Here is a 24756-nt window from a genome sequence, read left to right on the forward strand (position 1 = left end):
TTCTCGCTGGCCGGTTGGCTGGCTGGCTGGTAGGTAAATCAGTGCTCAGAGCTGCCTCCGCCTCCTGACTGGAGAGCAACTACCCCGGGCGGAGCCACAGTCCTAGAGGCTGAGCGCAGTCGGAGCTGTCCCATTTACCCGACCCGACGCCGGCGAGATGTGGCTTCCGCTGGTGCTGTTCCTGACCGTGCTGCTGCTGGCCGTCGTCTGCAAAGTTTACTTGGGACTGTTCTCTGGCAAATCCCCAAATCCTTTCTCTGAAGATGTCAAACGGCCACCAGCGCCCCTGGTAACTGACAAGGAGGCCAGGAAGAAGGTTCTCAAACAAGGTAGTAGGAGGGACCCTGGGATCCGGGGCTGCACTTCAGGCATTCTCACAGGTTTGGGTTCTCATTTTGCCAAGGCAGCCGCTACCAGACCCGGGCCTCAGTTTCCCCATATATAAAGTACTGGGAGGGCTTCCTTGCACGGGGAGGAGCCCTGCTTTAGTGTCCGACACTGTCTATAGCCTTTGCCCTAGCAGGCCCCGATAGCCTTCGCCCTAGCAGGCCCCGGGAATAGTAGTCCCAAGGGCGCGGTGATTGTCCTTGGTTTGCAAGGTCTTGGCACCCGCCCTGCCACTTGTTATCCCGGCAGCTCACGGAACTGATAAGAGACATTCCTCTACTTGGTTCCAGGACCTTAACTTTTTCACCTACCCTCCCATGAGAGCTCAGGGGTGTGGGGGACAACACAGGAATGTGTCCCAACTTGCATAGGAAATTGCATTTTGCCCGTCCGGTGATTTAACAGGCTTTGCATGGTCTCGAGTCATAAGGATTGAACCCTAGTTCTGAAACTTTGGCAGAGATTCAACAGGGTGCCTCAGGCTCAGAGCCTGCTCTCCACTCTCATCTTTAAAACATATTTTGTGGTTGCTTCTAGGGTTTAAAGAGTTCTGCTGCTTTAAAAAATAATGGATCACCTGTTTGATCTACAGAGTCCCTCTCACTTGTAAATTTTAGAATTCTGTGTCATATCTTGCTGCACAATCAGAGACAATACTGTTCTAAGTGGAAGGACTAATCATCTGGACTTCCGAGAACTGAGTTTTAGCTTGAACTGTCACTAATTTGCTGCATAACCATTAGCACCTACCTGGGCTGGTGTAAAAATGAGATGACTAGCTTAACTGTTTTTCAAACCGTGTTGTGATCTATTAGGGGGCTATGAAATCAATTTAGTGAGTTGCAACTGGCATTATTTATTGATTTATTGAAACAGAGTCTCTCTGTTGCCCATGCTAGGGTGCCGTGGTGCGATCTCTGCTCACTGCAACTTCCGCTTCCTGGGTTCAAGTGATTATCATGACTCAGCCTCCCGAGAGGTGTGCGTGCCCAGCTAATTTTTGTATTTTTAGTAGAGACAAGGTTTCAACATGTTGTCTAGGCTCTTGAACTCCTGGCCTCAAGCGATCCGCCCACCTTGGCCTCCCAAAGTGTTGGGATTACAGGCGTGAACCATCGTGCTGGGCCACAACTAACATTTTAGAATGCAGTAGAATAGAAAATATCAGAGTGCATTATATGTAGTTCCACTAAGTATTGCATTGTGAAACTTGTTTCATATATTTATCTTATATACTTACATATGAAATTTTTTTTTTTTACTATTGATCTGTCTAAAAACATTCAAAAAATAAGCAGTTTGCCAAGTTCTCTTGTATCTTGAAATATCCCAGATCTCAGTTCTTTGCCAGTGATTTAAAGAACAGATCTTGTGTTGGAAGTACCCATATAGCACCACTTGCTATCCAGTTTTGTCTTGTGAGAAGGTGCTGCCTCCCTCAGCAATGCCCGGAGACCTTCCCTATGGGACGGGCTGGTGCTGTGATTTCTGAGAGCTGCAGCCTCTGAGCAGTTCTGTCCTGCCCAAGACTTTCCATCAGGACCTGGAAGAGCCACCATTAGACCTAGCTACTCCATTGTTGCTTGCAGACCCTGCATCTTCCAAAGAAACCCAGCCTGTGGGCTGGGCATGGTGGCTCATGCCTGTAATCCCAGCACTTGGGGAGGCCAAGGCGGGTGGCTCATGAGGTCAGAAGATCGAGACCATCCTGGCTAACACGGTGAAACCCCGTCTCTACTAAGAAATATATATTTAAAAAAAAATTAGCTAGGCGTGGTGGCAGGCACCTGCAGTCCCAGCTACTCGGGAGACTGAGGCAGGAGAATGGTGTGAACCCGGATGGCGGAGCTTGCGGTGAGCGGAGATTGCACCACTGCACTCCAGCCTGGGTGACAGAGCGAGACTCTTGTCTCAAAAATAAATAAAAATAAAAATAAATTATCCAGGCATGGTGGCATGCACCCGTAGTCCTAGCTACTCGGGAGCCAGAGGCAGGAGGATTGCTTGAGGCCAGGAGTTCAAGGCTGCAGTGAACTATGATCACATCACTGCACTTCAGCCTGGGCCAGAGCGAGACCCTGTCTCAAAAAACAAAAACACAAAACCCCAAATCTGCCTGGCTGGTTCTGAGTATTCCCAGGTAAAATGTTTGAAACATGTTAGTCAAGAGTTCCATGCCAAACTGCTCGAGAGGCTTCTTGCACTGTACAAGCTAGAGAAGTCTTCTTTGGTTTCCCTATCTTTGCTATTTCCCTGCCCCTGCCTGAGAAACCCACCCTTTGGCCCTTCTGCTGTAGCTTTTTCAGCCAGCCGAGTGCCGGAGAAGCTGGATGTGGTGGTAATTGGCAGTGGCTTTGGGGGTCTGGCTGCAGCTGCAATTCTAGCTAAAGCTGGCAAGCGAGTCCTGGTGCTGGAGCAACATACCAAGGCAGGGGGTGCCTGTCATACCTTTGGAGAGAATGGCCTTGAATTTGACACAGGTAAGGCTTGTGTGGAAAAGGGTTGGGAGCATGGCTATATGTTGAAGAGGCTTGGAGCAGCCCTTGTGGGGTGATACTGAGCATTTCTGTTGTTTTGGAAGTGCCGTCTTCTCTCTGGGCACTTTTTTTGTTTGTTTCAGACAGAGTCTCACTTCGTCACCCAGGCTGGAGCGCAGTGGTGTGATCCCAGCTTACTGTAACCTCCACTTCCTGAGTTCGAGTGGTTCTCATGCCTCAGTCTCCCGAGTGGCTGGGATTACACTCAGTAATCCCACCAAGTGGGCCACTACACCCTGCTAATTTTTTGTATTTTAGTAGAGACGGGGTTTCTCCATGTTGGCCAGGCCGGTCTCGAACTCCTGACCTCAAGTGATCCACCTCCCTCAGCCTCCCAAAGTGCTGGGATTACAGGTGTGAGCCACCGTGCCCAGCCTCTGGGCACTTTTCTTATGTGACAGCATAGCTACTGGAGTTGAGCCGGGCAGGGATCTGGTAGTTTCTGCTGTGACACCTCCCTACAGACAGGGTGGGCAGCTCACTCTGGGCATGAACTTGGCCAGGCCAGATAACCTCTTCCACCTCACTTCCTCAGCCACCTTTCCAGGGCTCAATCCTCGTATGCCTTTACTGCCTTGTTTTTCCATCTCCCAACAGGAATCCATTACATTGGGCGTATGGAGGAGGGCAGCATTGGCCGTTTTATCTTGGACCAGATCACTGAAGGGCAGCTGGACTGGGTTCCCATGTCTTCTCCTTTTGACATCATGGTACTGGAAGGGCCTAATGGCCGAAAGGAGTACCCCATGTACAGTGGAGAGAAAGCCTACATTCAGGGCCTCAAAGAGAAGTTTCCACAGGAGGAAGCTATCATTGACAAGTATATAAAGCTGGTTAAGGTAACATGGACATGCTGAGGACCCAGAGTTTATTCCCGACAAGACTGACTTTCTTCATTATTAGTGGAGGCACTGGGGGTGGAGAGTGCAGTGGGGAGAGGCAGGAAGGGAGGAAGAGTCATATCTGTTCTTAGCTCAGCCTCCACCCGAGTCCATCCAGTTCTCTGTCTCTCTCTCTCTCTGGAGCCTTGGCTCCACGGCTGCTGCTGTCCCCCTGGCCTCCAGGGATGCCCTGCTCTCCTCCCTGACTAGGCTGGCTTCCGTGACATCAGATCACTACTCCTTTTTACTCATCCGAGACCAGACTGGGATTTTTGAAAAGGAATTTGAGCAGGAAAATAAAAAGTAAAAGAAGGACTCATCCAAGTGTAGGACAGGAAAAATTCACAGAGTATAGATTTTTTTAAAAATTCAAATTCAGCAAAGTTCAGTCAGGGGTAAGTGTTGCTGGATCCTCGGGCTGGTCCAGGCTATGGGGATAGCAGTTCTGTCACAGCGGTTCCAGAGGTGAGGCCTGCTCTCCTCATTCACTCCCCCAGGTGGTATCCAATGGAGTCGCTCATGCCATCCTGTTGAAGTTCCTCCCATTGCCCGTGATTCAGCTCCTCGACAGGTGCGGGCTGCTGACTCGTTTCTCTCCATTCCTTCATGCATCCACCCAGAGCCTGGCTGAGGTCCTGCAGCAGCTGGGGGCCTCCTCTGAGCTCCAGGCAGTACTCAGCTACATCTTCCCCACTTACGGTGGGTACTGGCCATGGGCTCTGGGCAGCTTCTGGAGGAGGAAGGGTTACCCTCTCGTCTCTCAGTCTTTCTTCTTGACCCTGCCTGACTGACTGATATGGAGCAGTGTAAACCCCAGGCCCTCTGGAGCTTGTGGATGAGAAGTCTGGCCACCTGCTGGACTCCTTGGTCAAAATTCTCTTCATCCATGCCCTGGATGATTTTTCAGTTCAACCAACACTGTCTTCCCTGGTCTTGGCAGCATGGCAGTTTGCAGGGAGGATATTCCTACTGGTGCCAAGATCTCTAAGGTACCCCATGATTGGATGGAAAGTCTCTTCTGACTGCCTTGAACCCTGAGGAACGTGTGGATCCTTGGATAGACTGGGCTATGTGTTATCTCACAGAATTCCACATTCGTTTCTGAATGGTGCTGGTGCCTGCTTTTGCCTGCTCACCACCCTTCCTTCCTTCTGCAGGTGTCACCCCCCGTCACAGTGCCTTTTCCATGCACGCTCTGCTGGTTAACCACTACCTGAAAGGAGCCTTTTATCCCCGAGGGGGTTCCAGTGAAATTGCCTTCCATACCATCCCTGTGATTCAGCGGGCTGGGGGCGCTGTCCTTACAAGGGCCACTGTGCAAAGTGTGTTGCTGGACTCAGCTGGGAAAGCCTGTGGTGAGAGCCCTGCCCTACCCTGCCCTTCTGGGTCCCTGGGTTGGTGTGGACGAGACCTGGGGTGTCCCTAAGACCAGACGGAGTAGGAGAACTGACCTCCTCATGGGGGCTAAAGGTGAGAATCTGCCCCAGAGCAGGGTCCAGGGATAGTGATTAGTCCAGAAATAAAAAAGAAGCAGGAAAGATAAAGGATCGGCCGGGCATGGTGGTCTGCGCCTGTAATCCCAACACTTTGGGAAGCTGAGATGGGAGGATTGCTTGAGCTCAGGAATTTGAGACCAGCCTAGGAAACATGGTTAAACTCTGTCTCTTTAAAAAAAAAAAAAAAAAAGTAAAAAAGAAAAATATGGCTGGGCATGGTGGCTCATGCCTGTAATCCCAGCACTTTGGGAGGCTGAGGCGGATCACAAGGTCAGGAGTTTGAGACCAGCCTGGCCAATATGGTGAAACCCCATCTCTACTAAAAATACAAAAATTAGCTGGGTGTGGTGGCACGCACCTGTAGTCCCAGCTACTTGGGAGGCTGAGGCGGAAGAATCGCTTAAACCCGGGAGGTAGAGATTGCAGTGAGCCGAGATTGCACCACTGCACCCCATCCTGGACAACAGAGCGAGACACCGTCTTAAAAAAAAAAGAAAAATAAAGGATTGCAAGGTCCCCAAAGAACAGTATTTAGTTATTTATTTAATAGATAAAATTATTTACCCAGTAATCTATGACTTTTTTTTTTTTTTTTTTTTGAGATGGAGACTTGCTCTGTCGCCCAGGCTAGAGTGCAGTGGCACGATCTCAGCTCGCTGCAAGCTCCGCCTCCTGGGTTCACGCCATTCTCCTGCCTCAGCCTCCCGAGTAGCTGGGACTACAGGTGCCCGCCACCACGCCCGGTTAATTTTGTGTATTTTTAGTAGAGACGGGGTTTCACCATGTGTTAGCCAAGGGAGTCTCAATCTGCTGAACTTGTGATGCGCCCGCCTCGGCCTCCCAAAGTGCTGGGATTACAGGCGTGAGCCACCGTGACCAGCCAATTGTCTTCTTGAGTGTAGAGACTATCTTTTATCTTTGTATCTATAAATCTTAGAACATATTAGAGGCTCAATAAATGCTGCTCAGTGACCAATGGAATGAATAAATAACCTTTGATTCCACATGGCAGTATGGAGGCCAGCAAGGTTCCCTGCCTCTGTCTGTAAAGTGAGGCCTAGAACCTTATTACACTGGCTCAGATTGATGCTCTAACCTGGATAGGGACTCCGAATTCCAGTATAAATGACTCTTGGAATAGAGGGTCTGTGCAAGAAGGAGTCTGTTAAACAGAACAGACCATCCATGACTAATGGGTGCTTAAAGAAGCCAGGGAAGCAGACAAAAAGAGGCCTGGGAAAAACTGGGCTGGTATAGACATGCATTTATCAGAGGAACCTTTCAAGGAGGTGATAAGTGGGGGACCCAGTGCAAAATAAAAAATCAAGGAGAAAAGGCCATCAGTGATCTGAGAGAATCCATTAGTAGAAGAGACTGATAAGTTACTGGGTGGTAAGAGAGAGGTGGCTGTCAGTTGTGCAAGGTTTTCTCTGATGTCCGTGAACAAGTTCTCCTAACTGAAAGGGGTCCAGGAAGCAAGGTAGGTTTATCATTTGAGGTAAATACAATCCAGATATATTTGTTTTTCAAGTGCTAGGTAATAAAAGATCGAGATAAAAGAGGTGGGGCGCCGGTGGCTCATGCCTGTAATCCCAGCACTTTGGGTGGCCAAGGCAGGCACATCGCCTGAGGTCGGGAGTTTGAGACCAGCCTGGCCAACATGGTGAAACCGTCTTTACCAAAAATACAAACATTAGCCAGGGCCGGGCACCGTGGCTCACGCCTGTAATCCCAGCACTTTGGGAGGCCGAGGTGCGTGGATCACAAGGTCAGGAGTTCAAGACCAGCCTGGCCAATATGGTGAAACCCTGTCTTTATTGAAAATACCAAAATTAGCCAGGCACAGTGCTGGGAGCCTGTACTCCCAGCTACTTGGAAGGCTGAGGCAGGAGAATCGCTTGAACCCGGGAGGCAGAGGTTGCAGTGAGCTGAAATCGCGCCACTGCACTCCAGTCTGGGCAATGGAGTGAGGCTTCGTCTTAAACAAAAACAAAAACCATTCATTTACGTGCCATCTGGAGGAGTGTGCTAAGGATGGGGGTAACAGACAGCATGGTGGAACAGGGGAAACCTCCTGGAGGCACAGGTGTGCAGCTGAGTAATAAAGGGTGAGATGAACCTAGCAAACAGATGAGGTTGGAGAATATTCCGGGAAGGGGAAGCAGCATGCACAAAGACATGAAGACATGAAAGAGCTGAGTGTTTTCAGGCATCCAGAAGTATTAGGTTGAACAATGAGAAATTGTCATTTTTGTAGGTGAGAAATGGTTGACTCTCAGCTGTTTGATATTGGTTCTGCCTAATAGTTTAGTGGGAGTTTAGTGAGAGTGAGCAGAGATGGATGGAGCTGGACACACAGAAGGGACCACATTGCACAGGCTGCTGTAAGATTTCGGAGGTTCTCTTATCCAGGATGAGGCATCATTGCAGGGTTTGATTTTTATTTTATTCATTCATTCATTCATTCATCCATTCATTTTTTTAGCGACACAGTCTCACTCTGTTGCCCAGGCTAGAGTGTGGTAGTGTCATCAGAGCTCACTGTAGCGTTTAATTCCTGGGCTGAACCCATTCGTCTGGCTGAGGGGATAGGACTACAGGTGTGCACAACCCCATACAGCTTAATTTAAATTGCCTTTTTTTTTTTTTTTTGTAGAGACAGGGTCTCACTATGTTGCCCAGGCTAGTCTTGACCTGTATACCAGCAATCGGTCCTCTTACCTTGGACTCCCAAAGTGCTGAGAGTACAGGCATGAGCCAATGTGCCCAGCCCCGATTGGAGGGTGTTAAAGAGTATTTGGAAACAACTCTGGCAGCAGAGAAAAGGGCCTGGATTTCCACTGGAAGCGCTTTAGCCCTTGAGCTTTGTCTGGGATTTGGCTCAAACACAGAGTACACACAAACGCACACACGCAGGTGGGTACAGAGCTAGGAAAAGCAAGCCCAAGTTGTAGGATAGGCTGAAAGCACTTGAAAATATTCACTCACTTTGCATTTTCCCAGGGGCCTGCCCTACCAGAGTCTAGGTACCTGGACTCCAAGGTCTGAGAAATGGGCACAGGCAGAGAGAGATCCATGGGGGCCGTGGGCCTTCCTCTTTGTCCTGGAGCTCACAGACCCTCAGCCAAGCACTTGTGCCTGCAGGTGTCAGTGTGAAGAAGGGGCATGAGCTGGTGAACATCTATTGCCCCGTCGTGGTCTCCAACGCAGGGCTGTTCAACACCTATGAGCACCTACTGCCGGGGAATGCCCGCTGTCTGCCAGGTAAAAGGCGGGTCTGCACTGCCCCTCTTGCAGGTTCCCCAGCGTGTCCCCTTCTGGAGCCAACTTGCTCCGTCTGGGTCATGCTTCCCCTCTTCTTGGCCGGCCCTCTGATTGTACTTAAGCAACAAGGTGAGAACGCTGTCTCTAATGTCATCCTAACCCTACCATTTAATGTTAGGGAAACTGAGGCCCATACAGATTAATTACAGTCCTGAGCCCACTCAGCTGAAAGGGGCAGGGCTGAGTGGAGTAGCTGGTCTGATTTGAAAGCACCAGCTCCTCTCACCCTTCTGGGTTGAGGGGGCTTCCAGAGAAGAGGCCTCAAGAAGAGAAGCAGGAGAGCAGGCAGCCCACAGGGAGCAGAGCCACCGAGCCACCGCGGCTGAGAGGTCCCGCCACTTCATGTAACTGGATGCATCTGGTGTGATCTGAGGAAGGGAGGCCGCTGGGAAGAGGGGACCAGGAACCCAGCAGGGGTGAGAGAGAAGGGCCCAGGTGAAGGGCTCAGGCTGGGGCGGGAGCTGGAGAGCACAGAGCAGCTCCGGATGTGTTGTGGCAGAAACCTTGGCTGGTGCAGGAGCCAGAGAGCAGGGGAAGGAGCCCTGACCCCAGAGGGTGGGCCCGGGAGCTGCTCCCTGAGGAACCGGGGAAGGGGACAGCAGAGCAGGCTGGGGGGTAAAGCGAGGTCCTGGCCTTCCTCATGGGGACTGGGTGATACGTGAGTTGTGATTGTCTCCAGGGCATAGGGTGGTTTCACCAGTGCCAGCCTCTCCTTTCTTTGCCCCTCATAGCTGAGCCTGCAGCCTGCACGGCCTCCCCTCTCTCAGACTCTCAGGAGCCGAAGGGTGAGGCAGAGGTGGCCAAGGGGCAGAGCAGGGGTGTCAGGCATGGTGCACAGGCAGACTCTGCCTTTGCTACTTCCTACCTTACTTTGTGACTGTGACCTCCCTTCTTCCCTGTCCCAGGACCTCTGGGCACTGACACTGTCCTGGCCAGGCAGCCCTGCTAGAGTCACCTGTCCCTCCTACCCACCTCTCACCGTCTGGTTACAATTTTCCCTTGTCTGTGAATTTTCCTCCTGAACATGATCTGAAGGCCTCAAAAATATTTAGTTAAATGAAGGAAGCAGAGTGGCCAGGGACCTGGCATGCCTCAGGCAGGTGCCAGAGCTGGCACCCCAAGGCTCTCCTAGGAGCAGAGAGTGGCCGTCTCTGGTCATAGTTCATACAGGCACCACCCACTCCCCTTGGCAGGTGTGAAGCAGCAGCTGGGGATGGTTCGGCCTGGCTTAGGCATGATGTCTGTTTTCATCTGCCTGCGAGGCACCAAGGAGGACCTGCATCTGCCGTCCACCAACTACTATGTTTACCATGACACGGACATGGACCAGGCGTAAGACACACGTGTCTGTGTGTGGTGTGTATGCGTGTGGCCTGTGCCTCCCTGCTTGACTCAGAGAATGAGCAGAGGATATGGAATGGGAGGAAATGGGCAATTTCTAATTTGCTCCTGGAAGTTTGTCACCTCAAGGCTGTGGCTCAGCTTCACCCCTGTGGGGAGTCCCTAGGGCTGAGCAGTCCTTGCAGTGGTTCTGGGGTTTTGAGGACAAAAGCCTGGAGATCGTACCACACTCCTGTCACACGCAGGATGGAGCGCTACGTCTCCATGCCCAGGGAAAAGGCTGCGGAACACATCCCTCTTATGTTCATCGCTTTCCCATCAGCCAAGGATCCGACCTGGGAGGACCGATTCCCAGGTGGGGCTGCGGGTCCCGGGTGAGGGGCTGGAGGGAGGGGCCAGGCAGTAGTAATGTCAGTTCTGACCCCCAGGCCGGTCCAGCATGATCATGCTCATACCCAGCGCCTACGAGTGGTTTGAGGAGTGGCAGGCGGAGCTGAAGGGAAAGCGGGGCAGTGACTATGAGACCTTCAAAAACTCCTTTGTGGAAGCCTCTATGTCAGTGGTCATGAAACTGTTCCCACAGCTGGAGGGGAAGGTAGGGGGTAAAATATTTGGGGTGGTGACGGACCTCATGGTGCCATTTCTGCCCTTTCCTTGCAAAGACAGGGGAATTGGGCCCCACGACATGAGTCCCAGGGAAGGACAGGGCACCCATACCCACAGTCAGCAAATGGGAGACAGTGGAAGAGGGAGGGGAGCCAGGATCTCACCTGCCCGCCCCACCCTTTGTGCCCTCAGGTGGAGAGTGTGACTGCAGGATCCCCACTCACCAACCAGTTCTATCTGGCTGCTCCCCGAGGTGCCTGCTACGGGGCTGACCACGACCTGGGCCGCCTGCACCCCCGTGTGATGGCCTCCTTGAGGGCCCAGAGCCCCATCCCCAACCTCTACCTGACAGGTATACTCACTGCCCCATGTTGTCAAGACCTGAGACCCTGGGCCCGTCGCCCAATGTCCTCTCTTCCTGTCCTCAGGCCCTACTGTCCCCTGCAGCTTCCCATCCCTTGAGCAGGGCTGCTTGGGCAGGCTGTGGCCCCGGTCCTGACTGGAGCCAGCTCTGGGTGGCCCTCATGTGGAGGGAAGAGCACCAGGGCCCCACCCTCCCCTGGGCCTGCCTGGGTCACGCTCAGGGGCCTCTGCTCTTGCCTCCTAGGCCAGGATATCTTCACCTGTGGGCTGGTCGGGGCCCTGCAAGGTGCCCTGCTGTGCAGCAGTGCCATCCTGAAGCGGAACTTGTACTCAGACCTTAAGGATCTTGGCTCTAGGATCCAGGCACAGAAGAAGAAGAATTAGTTCCATCACAAGGTCAGGAGATCGAGACCACGGTGAAACCCCGTCTCTACTAAAAATACAAAAAATTAGCCGGGCGCGGTTGTGGGCGCCTGTAGTCCCAGCTACTCGGGAGGCTGAGGCAGGAGAATGGCGTGAACCCAGGAGGCGGAGCTTGCAGTGAGCCGAGATCGCGCCACTGCACTCCAGCCTGGGCGACAGAGCGAGACTCCGTCTCAAAAAAAAAAAAAAAAAAAAAAAGATACTGACTTGGATAGCTTGATGTCTCATGACGAGCAGCGCTCTGCATCCCTCACCCACGCCTCCTCACTCAGTGATCACAGAAAATTCCATCGGTGGATAGAACCCCTGGCAGTGTTGTCAGCTCAAGCTGGTGGGTTCAGTTCTGTCCTGAGGCTTCTGCTCTCATTCACTTAGTGCTGTGCTGCACAATTCTACACTGTTGAGGGAGAAGGGAGACTAATGAGGCTTAACTCAAAACCTGGGCATTGTTTTGGTTGCCATTCCATAGGTTTGGAGAGCTCTAGATCTCTTTTGTGCTGGGTTCAGTGGCTCTTCAGGGCACGGGAAATGCCTGTGTCTGGGCCGGTGTGGTCTGGAGCTTTGGAGTAACAGCGGGATCCATCAGTTATTAGGGGGCACGTCAGATGATCATATCCAGTTCATATGGAAGTCCTGGGTCTGTCTTCCTTATGATCGGGGTGGCATCTGGTTCTCAATGTGCCAGCATCAAGGCACCTTCAGGGAGCTCAGTACCTGAGCCTCAATCAAGCCTCATCCTCCAAATATACAGGGAAGGGTGATGCAGCGAAGGGTAACGTCAGGAGTCAGGTCATGGACTGGTAAGATGAATACTTTGTTGGGGTGAAGCAGGCTGCAGGGCTGTCCAGGCAAGGGCATACCTGGGGACAGCTCTGGGAGGTGTGGGGTAAGGAAGGGAAGTCACCTCAGAAAAGGGAAAGTGACAGAATGTGTATGAAGCCCAGAAATGGCATTTGCCGTTAATTAGCACATGTGAGAGTTAGATGGGTATGTGAATGCAAGCTCAAGGTTTGGAAAAATGACTTTTCAGTTATGTCTTTGGTATCAGACATACGAAAGGCTGCTTTGTAGTTCGTGTTAATGTAACAATAAATTCATTGATTCCATTGCTTTAACATTTGAAGTTTTTGCTTTTTTTTTCAACAAAACAAAATTGTGATGGCATTTGCAGAAGCTCAGTAAAACACTATACACTGAAAAACAGCAAAATAAGCTTTAAAAAAATAAAATTAAGTAATTATAAAGTTACAAAAAGTGGCCATCTACTGATGGGGCAAACGAACAATTTCAACATTCAGTCATTTATTGCACATGGGGTCTGATGAATTAAAGGAATACCAATCAGAGTGTTGGGGGCTGGCGTATTGGCAGTTTGAAGTACCATACAGCTCAGGGCTGAGTGCTTTGTCTCACGCCTGTAATCCCAGCACTTTGGGAGGCCAAGGCAGGTAGATTACTTGTGCTCGGGAGTTCAAGACCAGCCTGAGCAACATGGCAAAACCCTGTCTGTATAAATAAAGTCCCCACCTCACCCACCCCCGCCCAGAAAAATTAGCTGGGCATGGTGGTGTGCCCCTGTAGTCCCAGCTATTCAGGAGGCTGAGGTGGGAGGATCACTTGAGCCCAGGAGGTGGAGGTTGCAGTGAGCCAAGATTGTGACACTGCACTCCAGCCTGAGCAAGAGAGTGGGACCCTGTTTCAAAACAGAACAAACAAACAAAAAAACCAAACATAGACCCAAACCCTTTACAGAGGCGTTTCTAAATTGGGAGATTTGGCCAAGTACAATGGCTCATGTCTGTAATCCCAGTATTCTGGGAGGCTGAGGTGGGAGGATTGTTTGAACCCAGGAGTGTGAGGCTGCAGTGAGCTATGATCACACCACTACACTCCAACCAGAGTGACAGAGCAAGACCCTCTCTCTAAAAAAACAAAACAAACAAACAAATTGGGAGATTTGGTAAATTCACATCTGACTTGTAGAACTACCTGAGTTGAGAGTCACCCTTTGCTCTGGATGTACCGTTTAATTAAAGCTGAAAATCTCTCCCCAGGATTCCTACTGGAGCAAGTCATGCCAAGCCCAACCTTCCTAGCAAGAGTTTTCACAGCCTTCTAGCTCTCAGCACACTTGCAGCATTCTGTATCAGGTTACCCTGTACAAACAAGCACAAGAGAAGACACCAGCATCACCAGCAGGGGAATTCTAGAGGTTTAGAATTCTATCAGCACGTGTGTCACTAAAAGCCATTATGGGGGGACTATGTCAGAATATATGTAACTAGCTGTCAGGTCTTTCCAAGTTGCCTCAGCCTTTCTACATAGACTGGTCTTCGACTACCCTTGAGTCTAGAAGTTGGGCACAGAAAGGGAAGCCTTTAGCTGACTATAGGAGGTGCCTCTTGTGGCTCCATGTGCTTCTTACACACCACCCCTAGCTTGAGTGATGCCTCTGCCAGCGCACCCTCATCCACACAATCTCTAGGAAACATGCTTCAAATATTCTGTCTTTGAAAAAACAACCGTGCAGAAAATAAGCTTTCCTTTAGTGTGCAGTATTTTATTCAGTGCAATTCTAAAGGCAAACTTGAATTCAGTTGTACTCTTTCTGCACAAGAAATGAAACTTCTCAGAGGCTCAAAAGCTGAGCTCTGTGGACTCCGTGACAAAATCTGCACATCCACTGCCAACCCTCTTGGTTTCTGAAACCAACCTTTCTTCCTGCTCTCCTCTTTAAGAGCAAAACCCAACATGTGTAAGGTCAGAGCAAGTGGTAGCCAGGAAAAGCTTGGGGACCCCTTTCATACCCAGAGGGCATGAAGAAAGAAAACATGTCCTTGGCCGGGCGCGGTGGCTCAAGCCTGTAATCCCAGCACTTTGGGAGGCCGAGACGGGTGGATCGCAACGTCAGGAGATGGAGACCATCCTGCCTAACACGGTGAAACCCCGTCTCTACTAAAAAATACAAAAAACTAGCCGGGCGAGGTGGCGGGCGCCTGTAGTCCCAGCTACTCGGGAGGCTGAGGCAGGAGAATGGCGTGAACCCAGGAGGCGGAGCTTGCAGTGAGCTGAGATCCGGCCACTGCACTCCAGCCTGGGCGATAGAGCAAGACTCCGTCTCAAAAAAAAAAAAAAAAGAAAACATGTCCTCTGCCAAAGGCAAAATGGAGTTTGTGAACCAGGAGTGGTGGGTCACACCTGTAACCTCAGCATTTTGGGAGGCCGAGGCGGCCGATCACCTGAGGTCAGGAGTTAGAGGTCAGCCCGGCCAACATGGCAAAACCCTGTCTCCACTAAAAATATAAAATGTAGCCGAGTGTGGTGGTGAGCACTTGTAATCACAGCTACACAGTGAGCCAAGATCCCACCACTGCACTCCAGCCTGGGCAACAGAGCGAGACTCTGATTCAAAAAAAAAAAAATCACACAAAATTATTATTATTTTGAGACAGGGTCTCACTCTTCTCTCAGGCTGGAGTGCACTGGTGCGATCACAGGTCACTGCAGCCTTGACCTCCTGGGCTCAAACAATCCTCCCACCTCAGCCTCCCAAATACCTGGGACAGCAGGCCAAGAGCCACATGCCTAATTTGTGTGTGTATGTGTAGAGATAGGGTCTTGCTATGTTTCCCATGCTGATCTCAAACTCCTGGGCTCAAACAATCCTCCTACCTACAGCCCTCCCTAAGTGCTGGGATTACAAGTGTGAGCCATCATGCCTGGCCCCACAAAATGATTTTTAAAGTCAGTTAGAAATCAGACATACACTAGAAAGAAATACACTTGATGGAGAGATGGGAATCCTGACTCTGCTTCACACTGTTCTGTATTATTTTGAATTATTTACATGTAGTTTTCTTTCCCCCAATTGAAAGAAAAGTTATAATGAAGAGGGGAAACTCCTTAAGGCCAATTATCTGAGAAGCTAGTAGTCCAGGGCTAAATTGTGAAGCTGACCTCTTGAGGTAGTTAACAAAGATGTTTCTCTTCATGTCTTTTTGCCAGTAGCACACTGCCCTAATTACTCCAGCTTTTTGGTGAGTTTTGAAACTGGGAAGTATGAGTCCTTCAGCTTTATTCTTTTTCAAGTCCATTTTTGCTTTTCTATGTCTCTTGCATTTCCATATGTATTGTGGAATATGCTTGTGGATTCTGCACCAAGCCAGCAGGAATCTTAATAGAGACTGTGTTTAATAGAAACTGTGTGTAGACCAATTTGGGGAGCATAGCCATGTTAACAAAATTCTGTCTTCCAATCCATGAATATAGGATATTTTTCCATTTCTTTAGGTCTTCTTTAATTTCTTTCAACGTTTTGTAGTTTTCACAACACAAATTTTGCAATTCTTTTGTTAAATTTATTTCTATGGATTTTTTTAATACTATTCAGAAATGCAATTGTTTCTTATTTCATTTTCAGATTGTCCACTGCAAAGGTATAGAAATACAGTTGATTTCTGTATGTTGACCTCAAAGGATGTGGAGAAAAGAAACGATGGAAAACAATGAGATAGTGTCCCAGAAGACAATTGACCTGACTAGGTATAGCACTAAAGGCCACAAAGAGGCCTGCAAGGTAAAAATTTTACATAAGGTTTTTTTTTTTTTTTGAGACAAAGTCTCACTCTGTTGCCCAAGTTGGAGTGCAGTGGCAAGATCGCGGCTCACTGCAACCTCCACCTCCTGGGTTCAAGTGATTCTCCTGCCTCAGTCTTCCAAGTAGCTGGGACTACAGGCACACACCACCATGCCCAGCTAATTTTTGTATTTTTAGTAGAGATGGGGTTTCACTATTTTGGTCAGGCTGGTCTTGAACTCCTGACCTCGTGATCCTCCCTCCTCGGCCTCCCAAAGTGCTGGTATTACAGGCATGAACCACCGTGCCTGGCCTGTTTTAATTTTTTTAGACAGAATCTCGCTCTGTTGCCCAGGCTGGAGTACAGTGGCACGATCTCAGCTCACTGCAGCCTTTGCCTCCTGGATTCAAGTGATTCTTGTGTCTCAGCCTCCCGAGTAGCTAGGATTACAGGCACCCGCCACCATGCCCGGCTAATTTTTGTATTTTTAGCAGAGATGGGGTTACGCCATGTTGGCCAGGCAGGTCTTGAACCCCTGACCTCAAGTGATCCACCTGCCTTGGCCTTCCAAAGTGCTGGGATTACAGGTGTGAGCCACTGTGCCCGGCCAACATATGGCTTTATAACTTGCTTTATTTTTGGTTAACAATTATATGCACATATATTACTATAGGAAAGGAGGACCAACAAAATATTAATGATAATAGCTCTCGATTAAGAATATTTTTCTGGCCAGGTGTGGTGGCTCATATGTGTAATTGCAGCACTTTGGGAGGCTGAGGTGGGAGAACTGCTTGAGCCCAGGAGTTCAAGACTAGCCTGGGCAACATAGTTCAAGACCAGCCTGGGGAACAGCCTGTCTCTACAAAAAGTTTAAAAATTAGCTAGGTGTGGTGGCGTGCACCTGTAGTCCCAGCTACTTGGGAGGCTGAGGTGGGAGGATTACTTGAGCCTGGGAGGTCAAGGCTGCAGTGAGCTATAGTTGGTCTCAAAAAAAAGGAAAAAAAAAAAAAAATTTCTTACTTTGCTTTATCTTTGTTTTATAATTTTTCTATAATGAACATATTACAATAATAATTTTAGAGCATTATATGCTACATATAGTGTTAAACACTATATTTTACATGAATCATCTAATTCTTAACATTTTAATTTCCATTTCATAATGAAGAAATAGGCTGGGTGTGGTGGCATACATCTGTAATCTCAGTACTTAGGGAGGCCAAGGTGGGCGGATCACTTGAGGTCAGGAGTTTAAGACCAGCCTGGCCAACATGGTGAAACCCTGTCTCTACTAAAAATATAAAAATTAGCTGGGTGTGGTGGCATACACCTGTAGTCCCAGCTACTCAGGAGGCTGAGGCACAAGAACTGCTCAAATCCAGGACATAGAGGTTGCAGTGTGCCAAGATCACACCATTGCACTCCAGCCTGGGCATCAGAGCGAGACCCTGTCTCAACATAGTAATAGTAACAATAAAGAAACAAATATTTAAAGTAATTAAATCGTCCAAGGTCATGTAAATTATTTGTGCAATAAGTATTAAAGAATAACACTTAAGGACTATGTTTTTCCTATCTATTTGGCAGATTAATAATACTCACTGCTATCAAAGCTTTGGCAAAATAATAGAATTGCTTAATCTTTCTTTCTTTCTTTTTTTTAGAGATTGGTTCTCACTCAGTCACCCAGGCTGGGATGCAGAGATCATAGCTCACTGTAATCTCCAACTCCTGGTCTCAAGCCAGACTAATTTTTAAATTTTTTTATAGAGACAGGGTCTCAATTTGTTGACCAGGCTGGTCTCAAACTCCTGGCTTCAAGGGATCCTCTTGGCCTCCCAAAGTGCTGGGATTACAGGCATGAGCCACTCTACCAGGCCTACGTAATCTTTCTGAGGGTTTATCTTATCTTAAAAGGCACCTAACCAGTACTTAACAATAGTTACTAACAATAGAAAACTAAAAATAATACAGATGTCCAATAGTAAGAGAACTGTCACAATTACAATAAACTAATAGATTACTTTTTATGAAACCATTAACAATCCTGTTTTGAACAATATTTAGTTAGAAAAATTGTTCCTATACTTACCTTTGAACTCCATGATCACATTTCCAACTAGATATTTTCACCCGGCTGTCTCATGGTCCAAACTACACAGCAGCAATTAACCATAAGCAAATTCGGCCGGGCGTGGTGGCTCACGCCTGTAATCCCAGCACTTTGGGAGGCCGAGACGGGTGGATCACGAGGTCAGGAGATCGAGACCATCCTGGCTAACACGGTGAAACCCCATCTCTACTAAAAAAATACAAAAAACTAGCCGGGCGAGGTGGCGGGCGCCTGTAGTCCCAGCTACTCCGGAGGCTGAGGCAGGAGAATGGCGTGAACCCGGGAGGCGGAGCTTGCAGTGAGCCGAGATCCGGCCACTGCACTCCAGCCTGGGCGACAGAGCGAGACTCCGTCTCAAAAAAAAAAAAAAAAAAAAAAAAAAAAAAAAAAAAAAAAACCATAAGCAAATTCATTTTCTATGTCCCACCCCCATCAGACTTGCTTCTCCATTAGTGTTCCTTCCCTCAGGGAAAGGACACCTCCACACCTTCCTCACCATCACTCCTTTCCCCAACACCCAGCCCATCTTCAAGGCCTGTTAGTATTACCTTCAGATTTATCTTGAGTCCAATTACTTCCCTCCATTCTCACCGTCCCTACACTAGTCCTACTTGAACTATTGCATTAGTCTCTTAACTCTTAAATTCACTCCTCCCTCCCCACTCAAGTTCTTCACGATACAACCAGAGTAATATTTAAAAATTTGGCTGGGCCCGGTGGCTCACGCCTGTAATCCTAACACTCTGGGAGGCCAAGGTGGGTGGATCACTTGAGGTTAGGAGTTTAAGACCAGTTTGGCCAACATGGTGAAACCCTGCCTCTACTAAAATACAAAAATTAGCTGGGTGTAGTGGTGGGCACCTGTAATACCAGCTACTTGGGAGGCTGAAACAGGAGAATTGCTTGAACCCGGGAGGCGGAGGTTGCAGTGAGCCAAGATTGTGCCATTGCACTCTTGCTTGGGCGACAGAGTGAGACTCTGTCTCAAAAACAAAAATAAAATAAAATAAAAAATAAATTGAAACAACAAAAACTCCCCACCCTTAGCTGGTGTGATGGTATTGGGTTATCAGAACTTATTAACATTAGTATCACTACACTTGGTGTTAATATATAACACCCCATTGCTAAATTTGACTGTCTTTAAAAAATCCCAATTCTATCTTTCCCCTACTTAAAACTCTAGCAATATCATTATTGTTAAGATAAAATATAAAACACTGGACATGGCCCATGAGTTCTGCATGATTTGGACTCCTTTCCTCTATTGTCTAGTAATTTGGACACCAGGTCAGGCTTAATAATTTACTGTTCCCTCACCAGACACACATACCCTTGATAAGCCAGTATCTTTAAATGTTAGTCAGACATTTATTTAGGGGAGATAGAAATAATTTTCTTTTCCTTTTTTTTTTGAGAGAGTCTTGCTCTGTTGCCTAAGCTGGAGTGCAGTGGTGCAGTCTCAGCTCACTGCAACCTCTGCCTCCCAAGTTCAAGTGATTATCCTGCCTCAGCCTCCCAAGTAGCTGAGATTACAGGCATGCACCACCATGCCCAGCTAACTTTTTTTTTATTTTTAGTAGAGACAGGGTTTCACCATGTAGGTCATGCTGGTCTCGAACTCCTGATCTCAAATGATCCGCCTGCCTCGGCCTCCCAAAGTGCTGGAATTACAGGCTTGAGCCACCCCACCCAGCCAGAATTTAATCTTTCCTTTCTTTTTTTTTTTTTTTTTTTCATTTTTTAGGACAGAGTCTCATTTTGTTGCCAAGGCTGGAGTGCAGTGACCTGATCACAGCTCACCACAGCCTCCACCTACAACGCTCAAGCAATTCTCCCATCTCAGTGCTCCTGGGACTGTAGATGCACACCATGCCCAGCTAATTTTTAAAATTATTTGTAGAGACGAGGTTTCACCACGTTGCCCAGGGTGGTCTTGAACTCCTGGGCTCAATCAGCCAGCCTCAGCCTCCCAACCAAAGTGCTGGGATTACAGGCAAGAGTCACTGCACCTGGCCAGAGTTTTCTTTTAGAAACAAATTGATTTGCCAGTTCATTTCTTTCAGCCAAAGTGGAGTCAAGGTTCTGAAATAGTTTGGCAAAAGATTTCTCACTTCCTGTAATTCTTATTTTCTCTTCGGTAATGAGTGTATGTGTGACAGACATTTTCTTCGACACAGAAACATACTGAGAACATATTAATTGTTTTTTAAATTAAAAAATATCCAGCCTGGGTGACAGAATGAGACCCTGTCTCAAAAAATAATAAAATAAAAATAAAGCACTCAAAAAATAATAATAAAATAAAAATAAAGCACTTGTTCCTGAAAATTCTATGCCACTACATGTACTATTCCTTGAAATTCTGAAGAATTCTAATTGACTAGAACTGCACATCATGTAAGCCAAATATTGTACTCAGTAGACTACAGAGGAGTTATTTCCCCTGGCAGCTGTAGTTCTTTCTGGCAGGTGTGGGACTAGTTTACATTTCTTTTTTTTTTTTTTTTTTTTTTTGAGACGGAGTCTCGCTCTGTCGCCCAGGCTGGAGTGCAGTGGCCGGATCTCAGCTCACTGCAAGCTCTGACTCCCGGGTTTACGCCATTCTCCTGCCTCAGCCTCCAGAGTAGCTGGGACTACAGGCGCCCGCCACCTTGCCCGGCTAGTTTTTTGTATTTTTTAGTAGAGACGGGGTTTCACCATATTAGCCAGGATGGTCTCGATCTCCTGACCTCGTGATCCACCCGTCTCGGCCTCCCAAAGTGCTGGGATTACAGGCTTGAGCCACCGCGCCTGGCCTAGTTTACATTTCAATCAAAGTTAACTGGCATATGGCCGGGAGCAGTGGCTCACGCCTGTAATCTCAGCACTTTGGGAGGCCGAGGTGGGTGGATCACTTGAGGCCAGGTGTTTGAGACCAGCCTGGCCAACATGGTGAAACCCCGTCTCTACTAAAAATACAAAAATTAGCTGGGCGTGGTGGTGGGTGCCTGTAATCTCAGCTAAGCAGTAGGTTGAGGTGGAAGAATCGTTTGAACCCGGGAGGCGGAGGCTGCAGTGAGCTGAGATCACGCCACTGCACTCCAGCCTGGGCAACAGCGGGAGACTCCATCTCAAAACAAAACAAAACCCACAAAGTTAACTGGCATATTTTCTTTTTCTTTTTTTTTTTTTTTTTTTTTTGAGACGGAGTCTCGCTCTGTCGCCCAGGCTGGAGTGCAGTGGCCGGATCTCAGCTCACTGCAAGCTCCGCCTCCCGGGTTCACGCCATTCTCCAGCCTCAGCCTCCCGAGTAGCTGGGACTACAGGCGCCCGCCACCTCCCCCGGCTAGTTTTTTGTATTTCTTAATAGAGACGGGGTTTCACCGTGTTAGCCAGGATGGTTTCGATCTCCTGACCTCGTGATCCGCCCGTCTCGGCCTCCCAAAGTGCTGGGATTACAGGCTTGAGCCACCGCGCCCGGCAACTGGCATATTTTCTGTTGTACTTTTTGTGCTTAGTAGATTCATGTTCTAGACAATTCTCAGATCATTTGTTCAATTTGGCTCTGTTCCAGCCTCTTTCCTGCCTTTCTCCTTCTTCTCTATTATCTGACAACTGTAGTCTTTAGACTTACACAAAATACCAGGTTCCCACCTGTCTGCAGACCATTGTATTAGGTTGGTGCAAAAGTAATTGCTGTTTTTGTCAAACGGCCAGAACGCAATTGATTTTGCACCAACCTAATACATGCTGTACACTCAGCCAGGAAAGCTCATCCTCCTCTTCCTTTCCTCTTCACCTGGGACACAGCTATAACCTTCAGTCCTCAGCTTAAGGGTCCCTTCCTCAAATGATCTCATAGTTTCTGTACTTTTCTTTCTGGCAGTTCTTGGAATGTGCATGCACGCACAGATATTTAATATTTATGTACCCCAAAAGATTGCATGCTCCATGAAGTTAATACCTACCTTAAAAACTTGATATAGGGCTGGGCGCAGTGGCTCACGCCTGTAATCCCAGCGTTTTGGGAGGCTGAAGAGGGTGGATCACCTGAGGTCAGGAGTTCAAGACCAGCCTGACCAACGTGGAGAAATCCTGTCTCTACTAAAAATACAAAATTAGCTGGGTGTGCTGGTGCATGCCTGTAGTCCCAGTTACTCGGGAGGCTGAGGCAGGAGAATCACTTGAACCTGGGAGGCAGAGGTTGTGCTGAGCCAAGAACGCGCCATTGCACTCCAGCCTGGGCAACAAGAGCAAAACTCTGTCTCAAAAAAAATTTTTTTTATATAGTTGTACATATTTATGGGGTACATGTGGTATTTTTATACAGGTATACAATATTTAATGACCAAATCAGAGTAACTGGGATATCTATCACCTCAAATATTTATCTATTCTTTGTATCGGGAACATTACAATTCTTCTCTTTTGAAATATACGATGTTATTGTTAACCATAATTTTCCTACTGTATTGACTACAGAACACTTACTCTTTTTATGTATCTGTATTTTTGTACCCATTAACCAACTTCTCTTCATCTTCCCTCTCCTCATCCCCTCCCAGCCTCTGGTAGCCACCTCTACTTTCATGAGATCCACTAGTCTCAGCTACTTGGAAGGCTGAGGTGGGGGATCACTAGAGCCCAGGAGATGGAGATTGCAGTGAGCTGAAGTCGTGCCACTGCACTCAAGCCTGGGTGACACAGTAAGACTGTCTCAAAAAAAAAAAAAAAAAAAGAGATGGGGTCTTGCCATGTTGCCCAGTCTGGTCTGGAACTTCTGGGCTCACACGATCCTCCCGCCTCAGCCTCCCAAAGTGCTGGGATTACAAGAGTATCTATCTCTTTGACATACTTATTTCCTTTCTTTTGGATACATACCCAGCAGTGGGAATACTGGATCATATGGCAGTTCTATTTTTAGTTTCTGAGAAACTCTGTGCTGTTTTCATTTTTTTATAGAGATAGAGTCTTGCTACATTGCCCAGGCTGATTTCGAACTCCTGGGCTCAAGTCATCTGCCTGCCTCAGCCTCCCAAGGTGCTGGGACTACAGGTGTGAGCCTGCATGCCCTGCCAATACTATTTTCCATAATGGCTGTACTAATCTACATTCCCACCAACAGGATATGAGCATTCCCTTTTCTTCTCATCCTTGTCAACATTATGTATTTTTTTTTCTTTTGATAACAGCCATTCTAACTGGGCTAAGATGATCTCTCATTGTGGTCTGGATTTGGATTTCCCTGATGATTAGTGATAGTGAGCATCTTTTCACATACCATTTCTATGTTGGCCATTTGTATGTCATCTTTTGAGATACGTCTATTCAGCAGGTCTTTTGCCCATTTTTTTTTTTCTTTTTTTGAGATGGTTGCCTAGGCTGGAATGCAGTGATAAGATTTTGGCTCACTCACTGCAATCTCCGCCTCCCAGGCTCAAATAATCCTCCCATCCTCAGCCTTCTGAGTAGCTGGGATTACATGCACAGGCCACCATGCCCAGCTAATTTTTTGTATTTTTGGTAGACACAGGGTTTCATCATGTTGCCCTGGCTGGTGCCCATTTTTTAATTACATTTTTTTCCTTGAGTTTCTTATATATTCTAGTTATTAATCCCTTGTCGGATGGATAGCTTGCGAATAGTTCTCCCATTATGTAGGTTGTTTCTTCACTGTTTCCTTTGCTGTGCAGAAGCTTTTTAACTTGATGTAATCTCATTTAAGACCTATCATTTCTTAAATGACTGTCTCCTAAGCACCAAGCCTGGCAATCGTTCATAAAGTGATTTCAAACATTTAATGTATAAACATAACAGTAACTGTAAACGGTGGGATACAAAACCATTTACCTGATTATCCCAATATGCGGAGAAAATAAATCTGCATAGAAGAAAAGAGAAATACACTAATTAAGAAGGGAAAGTGTCCTTTTTTTTTTTTTTTACAAAACTAAATGGAAACATAATAAACTAATGTAAGCGGTAACCTGTGGAGGAGTAGGAAGACTCTTCTAAGAAAGGTCTATTTACTTTAAAATCTGGTTATCATTTCTGAAACATTATACCGTATTATCTATTCAAAAAACATTAAATGTTTAGAGGGCAGACAATACACTAAAACATTAATAGTGATTATCCCGGAAGGGTGGCAGTCAGGTTTTGTTTTCTGCTTCTGTACTTTTACGACCAGAAAAAGGCTGCACTTTTTGGAAAACATGTTTGGCGACCTCGGAGAACACCGTCTCTGTGGAGGCGGGAAGGAGGAGGGCCGGGATGCGAAGGCAACGCTTTGTAGGTGATCGGATGGATTTGTTCCCACATGGGAGAGACCAGAGCACCGCATGTTTGTATACTACCAAGAGGGAAACACGAAAAAAGCAGAGCATAGAAACGCAAGCACAGGATGGTGGTGGCCAAGAGGCTCCTGCCCCTAGCGGCCTCACTTCCGCGGCCAGTGCGAGAGGCCAGGGAGCTCCAGCTCTGCCTGTAAGGTCTCGGAAGTACGCAGCGGAGAGGACGAAAAACGGAGGGCCAGTCTGTTGCGGCTGTGGTAGAGACGAGAAACCAGGAAGAAGAGGCTCACCTTCCACTCAGCGACCGTAACCACCGCAGCGGAAGGCGAGCGTAGACATCAGCAGCAGCGGCCCCCGCAAATCTCGCCCTTTGTCTTGGCGGAAGCCGGAGACGGAAAGACGCGCGCAGCAGGGGCGGGACTGGAGAGGG

At 48.0% G+C, this 24756-nt stretch overlaps 2 protein-coding genes across 20 annotated transcripts in view; one reads left to right on the forward strand and one right to left on the reverse strand.

Annotated features, from left to right (window-relative positions):
* Nucleotides 1-24719, reverse strand: part of ELMOD3 (ELMO domain containing 3) — a 66020-nt gene extending 41301 nt beyond the window's left edge. For 9 of the 12 annotated variants that reach the window (XM_074011406.1, XM_045368986.2, XM_074011405.1 and 6 more), the window contains exons 1-2: nucleotides 24617-24719; nucleotides 23884-23914 (exon numbers count right to left, since the gene is read on the reverse strand). The gene's annotated coding sequence lies outside the window, so the exon portion shown is untranslated. Of the gene's footprint in view, nucleotides 1-22001; nucleotides 22274-23883; nucleotides 23915-24616 lie in introns of all 12 variants that reach the window. The other 3 variants (XM_074011402.1, XM_074011383.1, XM_074011396.1) reach the window with 1 other exon arrangement.
* On the forward strand, nucleotides 137-12473 carry RETSAT (retinol saturase). Of its 8 annotated transcripts, XR_012422114.1 has the most exons (12): nucleotides 137-329; nucleotides 2685-2867; nucleotides 3522-3763; nucleotides 4303-4504; nucleotides 4963-5160; nucleotides 8446-8565; nucleotides 8744-9041; nucleotides 9819-9957; nucleotides 10212-10321; nucleotides 10395-10561; nucleotides 10765-10924; nucleotides 11180-12473. XR_012422114.1 is itself a non-coding variant. In XM_005575443.4 (11 exons), the coding sequence occupies exons 1-11, from the start codon at nucleotides 158-160 to the stop codon at nucleotides 11317-11319; spliced, it is 1833 nt and encodes a 610-aa protein (XP_005575500.2). In that variant the 5' UTR covers nucleotides 137-157; the 3' UTR covers nucleotides 11320-12473. The 8 variants fall into 8 exon arrangements, 3 of the variants coding, with proteins under 3 accessions (XP_005575500.2, XP_073867476.1, XP_045224912.1); XR_012422112.1 differs by having other exon boundaries at nucleotides 8446-9041; XR_012422115.1 differs by lacking the exon at nucleotides 10395-10561 and having other exon boundaries at nucleotides 11180-11306.
* Nucleotides 24720-24756: the final 37 nt, after the last annotated feature.

The sequence above is a fragment of the Macaca fascicularis genome, chromosome 13 (assembly GCF_037993035.2).
Source record: "Macaca fascicularis isolate 582-1 chromosome 13, T2T-MFA8v1.1".
NCBI classification, from domain to species: Eukaryota; Metazoa; Chordata; class Mammalia; order Primates; family Cercopithecidae; genus Macaca; species Macaca fascicularis.

Bases quoted from the DNA above. Each gene is read 5' to 3' on its own strand.
- RETSAT (XM_005575443.4), top strand. From the start codon at position 158: ATGTGGCTTCCGCTGGTGCTGTTCCTGACCGTGCTGCTGCTGGCCGTC. The intron at 2,868-3,521 runs GTAAGGCTTGTG...ATCTCCCAACAG, and splicing joins TGGCCTTGAATTTGACACAG to GAATCCATTACATTGGGCGT. The intron at 8,566-9,818 runs GTAAAAGGCGGG...TCCCCTTGGCAG, and splicing joins GAATGCCCGCTGTCTGCCAG to GTGTGAAGCAGCAGCTGGGG.